Below are 11,741 nucleotides of genomic sequence, written 5' to 3'. Positions count from 1 at the left end.
GACTAGTCTCCACGGTCTTTCTTTGACTTCAGTTGGGGAAGAGAAGAGTAACACACAGGCGTGAACACATCACTCCAGCCTGGAATGCCTCTGGGTCTCCCCTTCCAGCCCTGGGGTGGGAGCTCCCCTCCCGATCTTGTTTATCCTTGGTGCTTCTGCTATCTCCAGTGTTCTCCCTGACCCCTGTCCCCTCCCTCCACAGCAGCCATTTCCCTGGGGAAACCTCTCTGCCCACACACAGCCCATGCCAGTCTCCACGCTTCCAGCAGCTGGCACTGGGCCAAGTGGTCGTGCATCTGAACCATGGCCATCCTCCTCATCTGTCCCCGGGCATGGGGAGCAGTCTGCTCATCATCCTAGCCTTAATGTCACCCTTGGTCACTATGTAGTACCTGTTCAGTGGTGTTTGTTGAAGGAATGAATGAATCCTGCAGTGCTGTGTTGCAGTTGTCCACAGGCTTCCCAGGACTTCACCCCGCTGGGCCTGCGTTTTGCTGTTCCTTGAGTTCTCTGCATGGATTGAGTGTGCACCAATGCTGTGGGACACACCAGCCACACTGAGGTCTGGCGGGCAGTTTGGGGATGAGCAGGTCCCATCTTGACCTCATCCTTCAGTTGGAGGTCTACCAGCGGCGTGAAGTTTTCTCTAAAATCCCGGGGTTGGGGTGACGAAGGTCTGATTTCTTTCCTGCTCCCTTGGAGCTTTCTGCAAAGCCTCAGTGTAATACTGCTCACTGAATTGTATATATTTTAATGTGAATTTGTGCCTCATTTTACTGCCCCCTGCTTTGTACCACCCTTCAGAGGTATACGCAGACACCAAGGGGATGCAGAGAGGGCTGCAGCGGCCTTTCTGGAGAGAGAGACGGCAGCTGAAGCTGAGGGCCAGCTGGGGCAGCAGAGTGGGGCTCTAATCTGTCTCTGCAGAGTCATCCCATGTTCAGCCTGCAGGGCAGGGAGGCTGCAGAACATTCTTTTCCAGGAGGGAGGTAGGTTTATTGACCTTCAGGTTCCTGGAACTCTGTGATAGATCCCACAGGCTGGAAAGTGTGGTGACTTGCCCTCAGGGTGCTTGCAACTTAGAGAGAGAGGAGAGAGGAGAGGATCCCTTGTGCTCTAGAAGGCTGTTAACATTTCTGTCAAATGCTCTGGTAGAGGCAGGTTCAGAGGTCCAGGAGCACAGAGAGGAGGAATACTTTACCTCTCACTATAAGGGCTGGCTGGGGAGGCTTTGTGGAGGACACGGCACAAGGCCAAGAAAGAGAGAGATGAGAAGAGACAAAGGCCCCAGCAAAGGTGGAGGAGCCAGGGAGTAGTCCTATGTTGGGAGCACAGTGTCCCAGAGAGTGGCAGGAGGTGACTCCAGGTTGCAGCAGATAAGTTGGGGCCTTTAGTGCTGGCCTAAGGAGGCTGAACTCAGTAGAAGAGGAACAGGTGAAGATATTCTACCTGACGATGGAGTAATGGCTGCATCAAAGAGAGGAGACCTGCGGAGAACCATGATGAGTTCATGCGCGAGGGTGGTCGAGGGCAGGACCCTAGGGCAGGAAAGAGCTTTGGGGAGCACAGCGAAGGCTCTCCCTCACTCTAGAGTGAATGACCTGGGAGGAGGAGGAGGCTACGCTGAGCAGATGCTGCAGTCTGAGCTCAGCCCCTCCCCTTGCCAAAAGACAAATGAAACTTCTATGACTTCATCTTACTCAGAGACTCTGAATCTTTCAGGAGTAGTAGACACAAATTTTCCCCTGTCTGTCCCTGTGCCTTTCATACAGATGCAAAAACATGAATCCAATTCGTGCTTGAGAAAGGTTTGTTCAAGGAGCAGACAGATCCTAAAACTTGCAAAATTGATGAGTTTGGGCTAACATCACTGGGTTGCTGCTCTGAGAGTTCTAGAAATGCTATAAAAAGACAACTTAGAAAAATGGTGGAAACATAGGCTCTGGAGCCAGCCTTGCCTGAGTTCAATTCCCAGCTCTACCACTTAGCAATTGTGTGACCTTGGGCAATTACTTAGCCTCTGAGTGCTTCAGGTCTTTCGTGCATACAGAGCAACATAATAGTATCTGTCTCCTACAGTTGGTTCAGTGATTAGAGCTGGGCCTAATCAGCACTGTGTATAGAAGTTGGTTTTTACGTTTGTTTGCTATTGCTGTAGAATTCAAATAGTTCAATATCAACAAAACCAAGGTAACAAAGGGGAGTTGAAAAGAAAATAATTTGATCATAAATCCAGGCACAAAGCTTGTATATAAAATTAAACATGAAAAAAAGCCTTGGCTAGTAAAAACAGAGTTTCTGGCAGAAGCATTATTTTCCATTGTAAATACCATGGTTATTAAGTCCTTGTGTGATTTTTTGGCATCTTTTCATTTTTGGAGGATATTTTTAATAGTTTTGTTTCCTTCTGTCTACCCTTACATGACTTCATAGTGCTGTGGAGGGGAAATTATGGGAGTAGAGAGGCCTTAATATAGAATATTAAATGCATGGTCTCAGAGTGTTTTAACAATGTTGTCACGGGAGTACTCAGAACGCTGTTTCTAGTGAGTTTTTGCCACACTTACAAGTTGTGACACTTTCCAAACAAAATATTACATTTTAGAAAGTTATAAGGAAGGAGTCATGATCTGGATTATATTTTACATTATATGTGTCTTTTGTTTTTATAATTTTATTTACTAACTCTGACTTTTATAATAAAGAAATTTTAGCATACAGTGAATATCTGGCATATCTGGAAGGGTGCATTTGGTAAGCCATTTTAGACTACATAGAGCAGGGGTCTGCAACCTGTGGGCTCATACTGGTCTGTGGCCTGTTAGGAACTGGGATGCACAGCATGGGGTGAGTGGTGAGTGAGCATTGCCACCTGAGCTCTGCTTCCTGTCAGATCAGTAGTGGCATTAGATTCTCATAAGAGCATGAACCCTATTGTGAACTGCACATATGAGGGATCTAGGTTGCACGTTCCTTATGAGAATCTAACTAATGCCTGATGATCTGAGGTGGAACTGTTTCATCCTGACCCATACACCCTGCCCGTGGAAAATTGTCCTCCATGAAACTGGTCCCTGGTGGCAAAAAGGTTGGGGACTGCTGACTTAGTGTAATCGTGACATAAACAAAGAACATTATTCCTATGGTTTTATTTAAAATATCTGGCTCTCATATCAGTGTGAATATGATCTGTTCAGACTATGAAAGAGTTAAGGTTAACATGAGATTGAAAATGTACTTCATTATAAAATTTGGCTATGTTTACCTGCTTTCTATGAAAAAACTCAAATTAACCAGATATATGATTCCAAATATCTAGGCAATGCCCTTAGGTATGCAAAAGTCGATTTTCATAATTGCCTTACTCTTGGTTGGAACTGTATAGACACGTCTTTGCCTTGTCTACAGTCCCACCCAGTGGCAATGTTATTTATTTTATTTTTGAGAAAGAGTCTCACTCTGTCATCCAGGCTGGAGTGCAGTGGCATGATCTTGGCTCACTGCAACCTCTGCCTCCCAGGTTCAAGCAATTCTCGTGCCTCAGCCTCCAAGTGGCTGGGATTACAAGTGAACACCACCATGCCCGGCTAATCTTTGTATTTTTAGTAGTGGCAGAGTTTCACTATGTTGCCCAGGCTGGTCTCAAACTCCTGGACTCAAGTGATCCACCTGCCTCAGACTCCCAAAGTGATGGGATTACAGTTGTGAGCCATGGTGCCTGGTCCCACTGTCAATTTTAAAGGGCTGTAAGTCCTCTCAGGCAAGCACTATGCTGAAAGTTGTGTTGCAAATGCTATTGTTAAATCTATTTTTCACCAATCTGATCTGCTCCATTAGCTTCAAAAGACACCTTTTCATTTGTTTGGGTTTGTCTTTGAAGGCCTTCTGCCTGCCACAAGCAGTCCTCTAGAATATGGGCCCGTGCTTGGCTTTTCTACACAAACATGAACAATCTTAAATTACTGGGAGACATTCATCGCCTCCTGCCAACTAGAGAGAGAAGAGGCACATCCTGGTGAGAGTGGGACCTTGAGCTCCTCTCGGCCTTGCTTGGGCCTTGGTCCAGGAGGTTATGGGAAGAAACTGGTTTAAAGCTGACCTCATGGGCTCGCTATTCTTATGTAACACTTAGGAAGAGCAGAGACCCACGTGGTTCAGTCCCAGAGCAATGTTGTGGTCAACAGAACACAGTCCAGCTACCAACAGTTATTTCAAAATAATTCAAGTTCTTTGTTTATATTTCTTTTAATAAAAGAAACAAGACAAAAAAAGGAAGGGGTGGCCGAGCTGGAAACCTGGCTTTAAGTCGCAGTTGTTTCCCCTCAGGGGGCCCTCAGGTGGGCGCCAGCTTGGAAACCTCTCCACCCCCACAAACACCCCTTTCCTCCCTGAGTGTTCATTTGTTGATCCAGATTCTGAATAAATGAAGTCGCACAGAATCTACCTGGCAGAAAGGAAACTGCCTGGAGGCCAGGGCTGAGGGGAGGCCCCTAGCAGAGCAGGTGCGCGACCCCGCAGTGAGCAGGGAGGGCAGGCTGGGGACGCTCACCACACAGAACGACTCTGCTCCCCTCAGCCCTGAGACTCCAGGCTCCCCTGTTCCACCCTCCCAGAGACCCTGCCAGTCCTCCCCGCGGGGCTCCCTCGAAGCTTGGGGAAGGGGCGGGCTGTGTCCTCAGGACCTTTCTCAGCAGCCACAGCAGCGCATCCCAGCACCTCCTCCAGGAGCCCCGCCACCTCCTGCCACCCGGGCTTTCCCCACAGCACAGCGTCCCCTTGTCCCCTCAGGGCTGGAACAGTTGTCCCCGCAGACAGTGCAAAAGGGAAGTCTCTGTTGCGTTTCCATGCAAGCTCTAGGGCGCTTAGAGCTGCTGGGGGAGGAAAAGAAAGAAGAAGAAATACAGTAAGTGTGAAGTGGGTACAAAGAAACTAACATGGAGCTTCCGTCGGCCTAGACAGGAGCCCCGGGACAAGTGCACTGGGCCTGCGTCATCGCCTGCCTTCTGCAGGCTCCAGACCCTCCAGAGGCCCCCCTCCCCACCCACCACCTACCCGCGGCCCTCCCGAGTCTCCCTTCGCCCCCCTCCTAACCACCGAAGCCCTCCCGAGGTCCCTGGGCTCGTGCTCCTCTGAATTGCCTGCGGCTGAATCCAGGTGCGGCCTGGGACTAGTTTCCGGGGGGTCGTTCCGAACCAAGGGGAAGAAGGCCTTTCATGAGCATCTAACGAGTACATCCTCACTTCGTCTTCTCATTCTGCTCACCCAGCGCCTGTGACCTGGACCCAGCCCGTGGGGCACAGACCCTGGCTCTGGGCACCCCTGGTGAGGGCCTTCTGCACCAGAGCTCCCCACAGCACCAGCCAGCTCGCTCCCGCAGCTTCAGTTCTTTTGTTGCAGTCCTGACGGATCAGTCACCTGAGCATCCATGCTGCCAGGTGACAAACCCAGGCATGCAGAGATGTACATCCTTTACCCAGGGTAACATGATGTGGAGCTGAATCCAAGTCTGGGAGTCTGGTAACCGTGTCTGGGCTCTAACCACACAACCGTCTCACAGTGAAACAAATTGGGGACTGGCCTTTTCCTGAGTGGCCTTAAAGGTGCAGTGGCCTGCAGCCTCCTGTCCAATCCCCACCATTGACAAGTACATCGATGTCCCACAGCTGTGCCACTAGAGGCTGTTTGACTGTGGTAGTTCACGTGTATCTGCTTAGTCCTCTTTTGCCAGGCTGTGTGCTTTGTGTGCCAGTTACAATTTAAGTAAAAATCTGGACATTCTTGGTTATCCCACGTGGAGTAAGGACTGAGCAAACTCACATCCATCACCCTGGCCAGGGCCTGAGAGCAGCAGCCTCTGGGCCGGGGGCTCTGTTACTAGGACTCTGGGCGTGGGGGGAAGGGAGGGAGTAGCCCTGTTACTAAGAGTTAGGGACAAAACAGTCAGCAGGCCCAAGAACCCCAGCAGAGCTCCACCGTAAGTGAATGTCTAGTTCGACTATATTTTCTTGTAGAATCATTAACTCCAAAAAAATTGAACGGAATCATGTATGATTCACAAACACACGACTTTACCATCTCACCAGAAACACTCTTACCACAAGGACACTAAGTCGGTTCTGTAAAATGTGGACTATACGATGCACCTCACAGCCTTGCAGGCTCCTGTTTTTCTTTCTTTTTCTCTTTCTTAGGATTAGAATGAGTACATGTAAGGTGCTTAGTGTAGGAGGTGGCAGAGAGAGTAGACACTCAATAAATAACAGCAATTGTAAGTGTACAAAGCAGGCCATGTGCCTGGCATTGCCTCTCACCCCTGCCTCCCATTCTAAGCAGCCTGTTGAGCACTTGGTAATTCCTCACTTGAAAGAGATTACAAAGAGGTTTGTTTGGTTTATATTTAAATTTTTTTTATTGTGGTAAGATGCACATAACATAAAATTTGTACATTCACATTGTTGTACAACCTCATCACCATCTATCTCCAGAACTTTTTCATCATCTCAGACAGAAACTCTGTCCCCATTAAACACAGACTCCCCATTCCCTCCTTCCCTCCCATCCCTATCCTCTGGTAACCACCATTCTACTTTCTGTCTCTCTGAGTTTGAGTACTCTAGGTATAGGCTATAAAGAGGTTTGATCAACACAAACCATAATAAACCTTAAACCTACAGAATTTAATTAAAGGGTTGGTTTCTCCCATGGCTTCACACAGCTATCACTCGTCACAAAAGTTTCTAAATCAAAGAAGGAAAGTAGGGACTCCTTGCCTTGGGTCTGCAAGAGTTTCCCAGCTGTGAGATTGCTCACCGGCCAACCTTGAGCCTCTTAGCTTCAGATCTTCCACTGCTCCACTGTCTCCTCCCAGCTCTTGCTGCTCATCCAGATGCTGCATGATCAGCCACTTCCCAAACTTGGTCCCACTGGGAAAAGGTGCTCAGTTTTTCCCAGCATTGCTACCATTTGTTTTTTTCTGTTATTCCTCCCACAGGACATAAGCCTGTACTCTCTGGGTAACAGAATGTTCTTTCTCATTAATGTCCTCAGTTAAACCCTGGTCAACCAGTGCTTCTCTGAAAGTGACCAATTAATTCATCCAAGGACCAACTATCAGAAATAAACTTGCTAGAAATCATCATTTATGATTCAATTTGCAAGCAAATCAGGAATTGTGGATCAAGAGTGTGTCCGAAGTGTGGTGTTGAATCATTACAGTCGGGTCAGACCTCTCTTCTGATGCCTGCTGTAATATTATTCCTAGTATTTGCCTGAGAATGGAAGCTTTCCACTTAGTTACAGGAGTCAGACTTCCACCTCCTCCCGTACTTTGTAGCAAAGGCAGAAAGAAAGAAGGAGGAAGAAAGGAAGAAGGAAAAGAAGGAAGGAAGAGAAAAAGATGCCCTACGGCAAAATCCAGTGACGAGATTTCCATTTTTGGCAATAGCCAGAAAAACCAAACCAGTGTAGAACATCTAACAATGCTGGATAGAATATTTAAAATGAATCTTTAAAAATGCATTGTTAATCATATGTGAAAATAAAGAATGTCTGAAAAGCCTGGAAGTGATGAAGAGGTTCAAAGCTGGAAACAGTAAGTGAAACTGGAAAGATAAGCAATTGTCATCCAGTTTTGGTCCTGGGAGTAGGGCGGAGGACAGGCAATCAATATCCTCTTTAGAGGGAGAGATCTGAAGCTGGGCTTTTTACAGCAGCTGGATCTGGAGCTGGGATGTGCGAACTACAACCTGTAAGCCAAACGCAGCTTACTACCTGATTTTGTAAAGTTTCATTGAAACACAGTCATGCCTTTCCTTATCATATTATCTGTAGTTGCTTTTGCAAAACGAGGGCAGAGTTGAATAGTTGCAGCCGTATGGACCACAGAAGAGAAGAAATTTACTACCTGGCCCTCTATAGAAAAAGTTGACTGTGATTCTTGAGTAACAGAGTAGGGAAAGACATTTGCCTAATTTGGTTTTGGTTTTGAGTGGAGGGAGGGAATAAAGGGAAAAAACAATCAATCCTTAGAATCAAAAAGTTCAATAAAACTGAGAGAAGACATTACAAACAAACCAAACCAATGCCAAAAGTGAAAGAGGGCACAATTACAAATAGAGTTATAATTCTATGTGTAATAATAGAAAGGTAATAAAATAGAATATATTGAACAACTTTACGACAATCAATCTGGAATCAGGTGAAGTAGAAATATTTACAGGAAATATAAATTACCAAAACTGACTCCAGAAGAAATAGTAAGGCTGAATCATCCTATGTTTATGAAAAATGTGAATCCTTAGTTAAAAAATATCTCTCCTTAAGGAGAACACCAGGCTCAGTTAGTTTTGTATGCCAGTTTGAATACTCAGAGCTGAAAATTCCAATCTTACATAAAGTTTTTGAGAGTTTTTCAGTAAGACTAGAGAACCAATTCATATAACAAAATCAACTCAAAATGGATGAAAAATCTAAACGTAAGACCTGAAAGAGTAACACTTCTGTTTAAATTTAACTTTAAATGGTCACATATTTAAATAGTGACTACCTTACTGGACAATCCCGCTCTGAAATCTAGAGGAAATGGGAAAAGCTTCTTGCCATTGGTATTTTGTTGCCATTGATTTTTGATATAACCCCAAAAGCACAGGCAACAAAAGCAAAAAAAAAAAAAAATTGGAATTATCAAGCTAAAAAGCTTCTGCACAGGAAAGGGAACAATCAACAGAGTGAGGAAACAACCTGCAGAATGGGAGAAAATATCTGTGAACCATACATTTGATAAGGAGTTAATATAAAAATATATAAGGACCTGAAATAACTCAATAGGAAGAAAATAAGTAATCCAATTTTAAAAATTGGGTGAAGGACCTGAAAAGACATTTCTCAAAAGATGGCATACAAATGGCCAATGGGTCTATTAAAAAAATAGTCAACATCATTGATCATCAGGGAATGCAAATTAAAGCCAGGATGAGATATTACCTCACATCTGTTTGGATGGCTATTATAAAAAATATAAGAGATTAAAGAATGTTGTTGAGCATGTGTGGAAAAGAAAACCCTTGTAAACTGTTGGTGGGAATTTAAATTAATACAGTCATTTTGGAAAACAGTATGGAGGTTCCTCAAAAAGTTAAAAACAGATCTGGGCATGGTGGATCATGCCTGTAATCCCAGAACTTTGGGAGGCCGAGGCAGGTGGATCATGAGGTCAGGAGTTCGAGACCAGCCTGGCCAATGTGGTGAAACCCTGTCTGTACTAAAAATACAAAAATTAGCTGGGCATGGTAGTCCTAACTGCTGGGGAGGCTGAGGCAGGAGAATTACTTGAACCCGGGAGGCAGAGGTTGCAGTGAGCCGAGATCGTGCCACTGCACTCCAGCCTGGGTAACAGAGCAAGACTCCATTTCAAAAAAAAAAGAAAAAGTTAAAAACAGAACTACCATACAGTCGAGCCATTATGCTTGTAGATATATATCCAAAGGAAATGAAATACTTACGTTGAAGAGGTATCTGCACTCTCATGTTCACTGCGGCATTATTATCCATAGCTAAGATATGGAAACAACCTAACTGTCCATTGAATAAGAAAAATATGGTATATATACACAACAAAATACTATTCAGCCTTAAGAAAGAAAGAAATCCTGTCATTTTCAACAAGGATAAACCTGGATCACATTATGCTAAGTGAAATAAACCAGGCATAGAAAGACAAATGCTACAAGGTCTCACTTGTATGTGAAATCTAAAAGAGTTGAACTCACAGAAGCAGAGAGGTGGTTACCAGGGACTGGAGAGTAGGAAACAGGGAAGATATTGGTTAAAGAATGTAGAATTTCAGTTAGACAGGAGGAATAAGTGGGAATTCTATTGTGCAACATGGTGATTATAGGAAATAACAATGTATTATATGCTTGAAAATTGCTCAGAGAGTAGACTTTAAATTTTCTTACCATCGAAAAAGATGTGTGAGGTTAGTTAGCTTGATTTAGTCATTTCACAATATATACATATATTAAAGCATCATGTTATATACCTTAAATAAATATACAATTTTGTCAATTAAAAAATTAAAAAAGAGAAATAAGATTGGAGTGAAATAATTAGAAATATAATTACTCGTAGATACATTATTGTCTATATGCTAAAAACCATAGAATTTACAATGAAATCATTACATTGATAAAATATATATCTGTTGTTTCCTGACTTTTTAATGATCACCATTCTAACTGACGTGAGATGGTATCTCACTGTGGTTTTGATTTGCATTTCTCTAATGACCAGTGATGATGAGCTTTGTTTCATGTGTTTGTTGACCACAAAAATGTCTTCTTTTGAGAAGTGTCTGTTCATATCCTTTGCCCACTTTTTGATGGGGTTGTTTTTTTCTTGTAAATTTGTTCAAGTTCTTTGTAGATTTTGGGTATTAGCCCTTTGTCAGATGGATAGATTGTAAAAATTTTCTCCCATTCTGTAGGTTGCCTGTTCACTGTGATGATAGTTTCTTTCACTGTGCAGAAGCTCTTTAGTTTAATTAGATCTCATTTGTCAATTTTGGCTTTTGTTACCATTACTTTTGGTATTTTAGTCATGAAGTCTTTGCCCATGCCTGTGTTCTCTGAATGGTATTGCCTAGGTTTTCTTCTAGGGTTTTTATGGTTTCAGGTCTTATGTTTAAGTCTTTAACCCATGTTGAGTTAATTTTTGTATAAGATGTAAGGAAGGGGTCCAGCTTCAGTTTTCTGCATCTGGCTAGCCAGTTTTCCCAACACCATTTATTAAATAGGGAATCCTTTCCCCATTGCTTGTTTTTGTCAGGTTTGTCAAAGATCAGATAGTTGTAGATGTGTGGCATTATTTCTGAGGCCTCTGTTCTGTTCCATTGATCTATATCGCTGTTTTGGTACCAGTACCATGCTGTTTTGTTTACTGTAGCCTTGCAGTATAGTTTGAAGTCAGGTAGCATGGTACCTCCTGCTTTGTTCTTCTTGCCTAGGATTGTCTTGGCTATGTGGGCTCTTTTTTTTGGTTCTATGTGAAATTTAAAGTAGTTTTTTCCAATTATGTGAAGAAAGTCCATGGTAGCTTGATGGGGATAGCATTGAATCTATAAATTACTTTGGCAGTATGACCATTTTCACAATATTGATTCTTCCTATCCATTAGCATGGAATGTTTTTCCTTTTGTTTGTGTCCTCTCTTATTTCTTTGAGCAGTGGTTTGTAGTTCTCCTTGAAGAGGTCCTTCACATCCTTTGTAAGTTGTATTCCTAGGTGTTTTATTGTCTTTGTAGCAATTGTGAATGGCAATTCACTCATGATTTGGCTCTCTGTTTGTGTATATTATTATTAATGTACTATTACCTTATTAGTGTATAGGAATGCTTATGATTTTTGCACATTGGTTTTGTATCCTGAGACTTTGCTGAAGTTGCTTATCAGCTTAAGGAGATTTTGGGCTGAGACGATGGGGTTTTGTAAATAAACAATCATGTCATCTGCAAACAGAGACAATTTAACTTCCTCTCTTCCTATTTGAATTCCTTTATTTCTTTATCTTGCCTGATTGCCCTGGCCAGAACTTCCAATACTATGTTGCATAGGAGTGGTGAGAGAGGGCATCCTTGTCTTGTGCCAGTTTTCAAAGGGAATATTTCCAGTTTTTGCCCATTCAGTATGATACTGGCTGTGGGTTTGTCAAAAATAGCTCTTATTATTTTGAGATATGTTCCATCA

General features: G+C 43.6%; 1 protein-coding gene across 1 annotated transcript; it reads right to left on the bottom strand.

Annotated features, from left to right (window-relative positions):
• Nucleotides 1-4,322: 4,322 nt before the first annotated feature.
• LOC105520177 (chromosome unknown open reading frame, human C10orf142) lies at nucleotides 4,323-5,427 on the bottom strand. The gene is given in 4 exon segments (XM_011953792.1): nucleotides 4,323-4,447; nucleotides 4,450-4,653; nucleotides 4,656-4,871; nucleotides 5,046-5,427. Coding segments are annotated over 4 exon segments (927 nt in total).
• Between the last annotated feature and the right edge of the window lie 6,314 nt (nucleotides 5,428-11,741).

The sequence above is a fragment of the Colobus angolensis genome, unplaced genomic scaffold, assembly GCF_000951035.1.
Source record: "Colobus angolensis palliatus isolate OR3802 unplaced genomic scaffold, Cang.pa_1.0 Scaffold370, whole genome shotgun sequence".
In the NCBI taxonomy this organism is placed as follows: domain Eukaryota; kingdom Metazoa; phylum Chordata; class Mammalia; order Primates; family Cercopithecidae; genus Colobus; species Colobus angolensis.
This window is presented reverse-complemented; position numbering and strand designations above follow the sequence as displayed.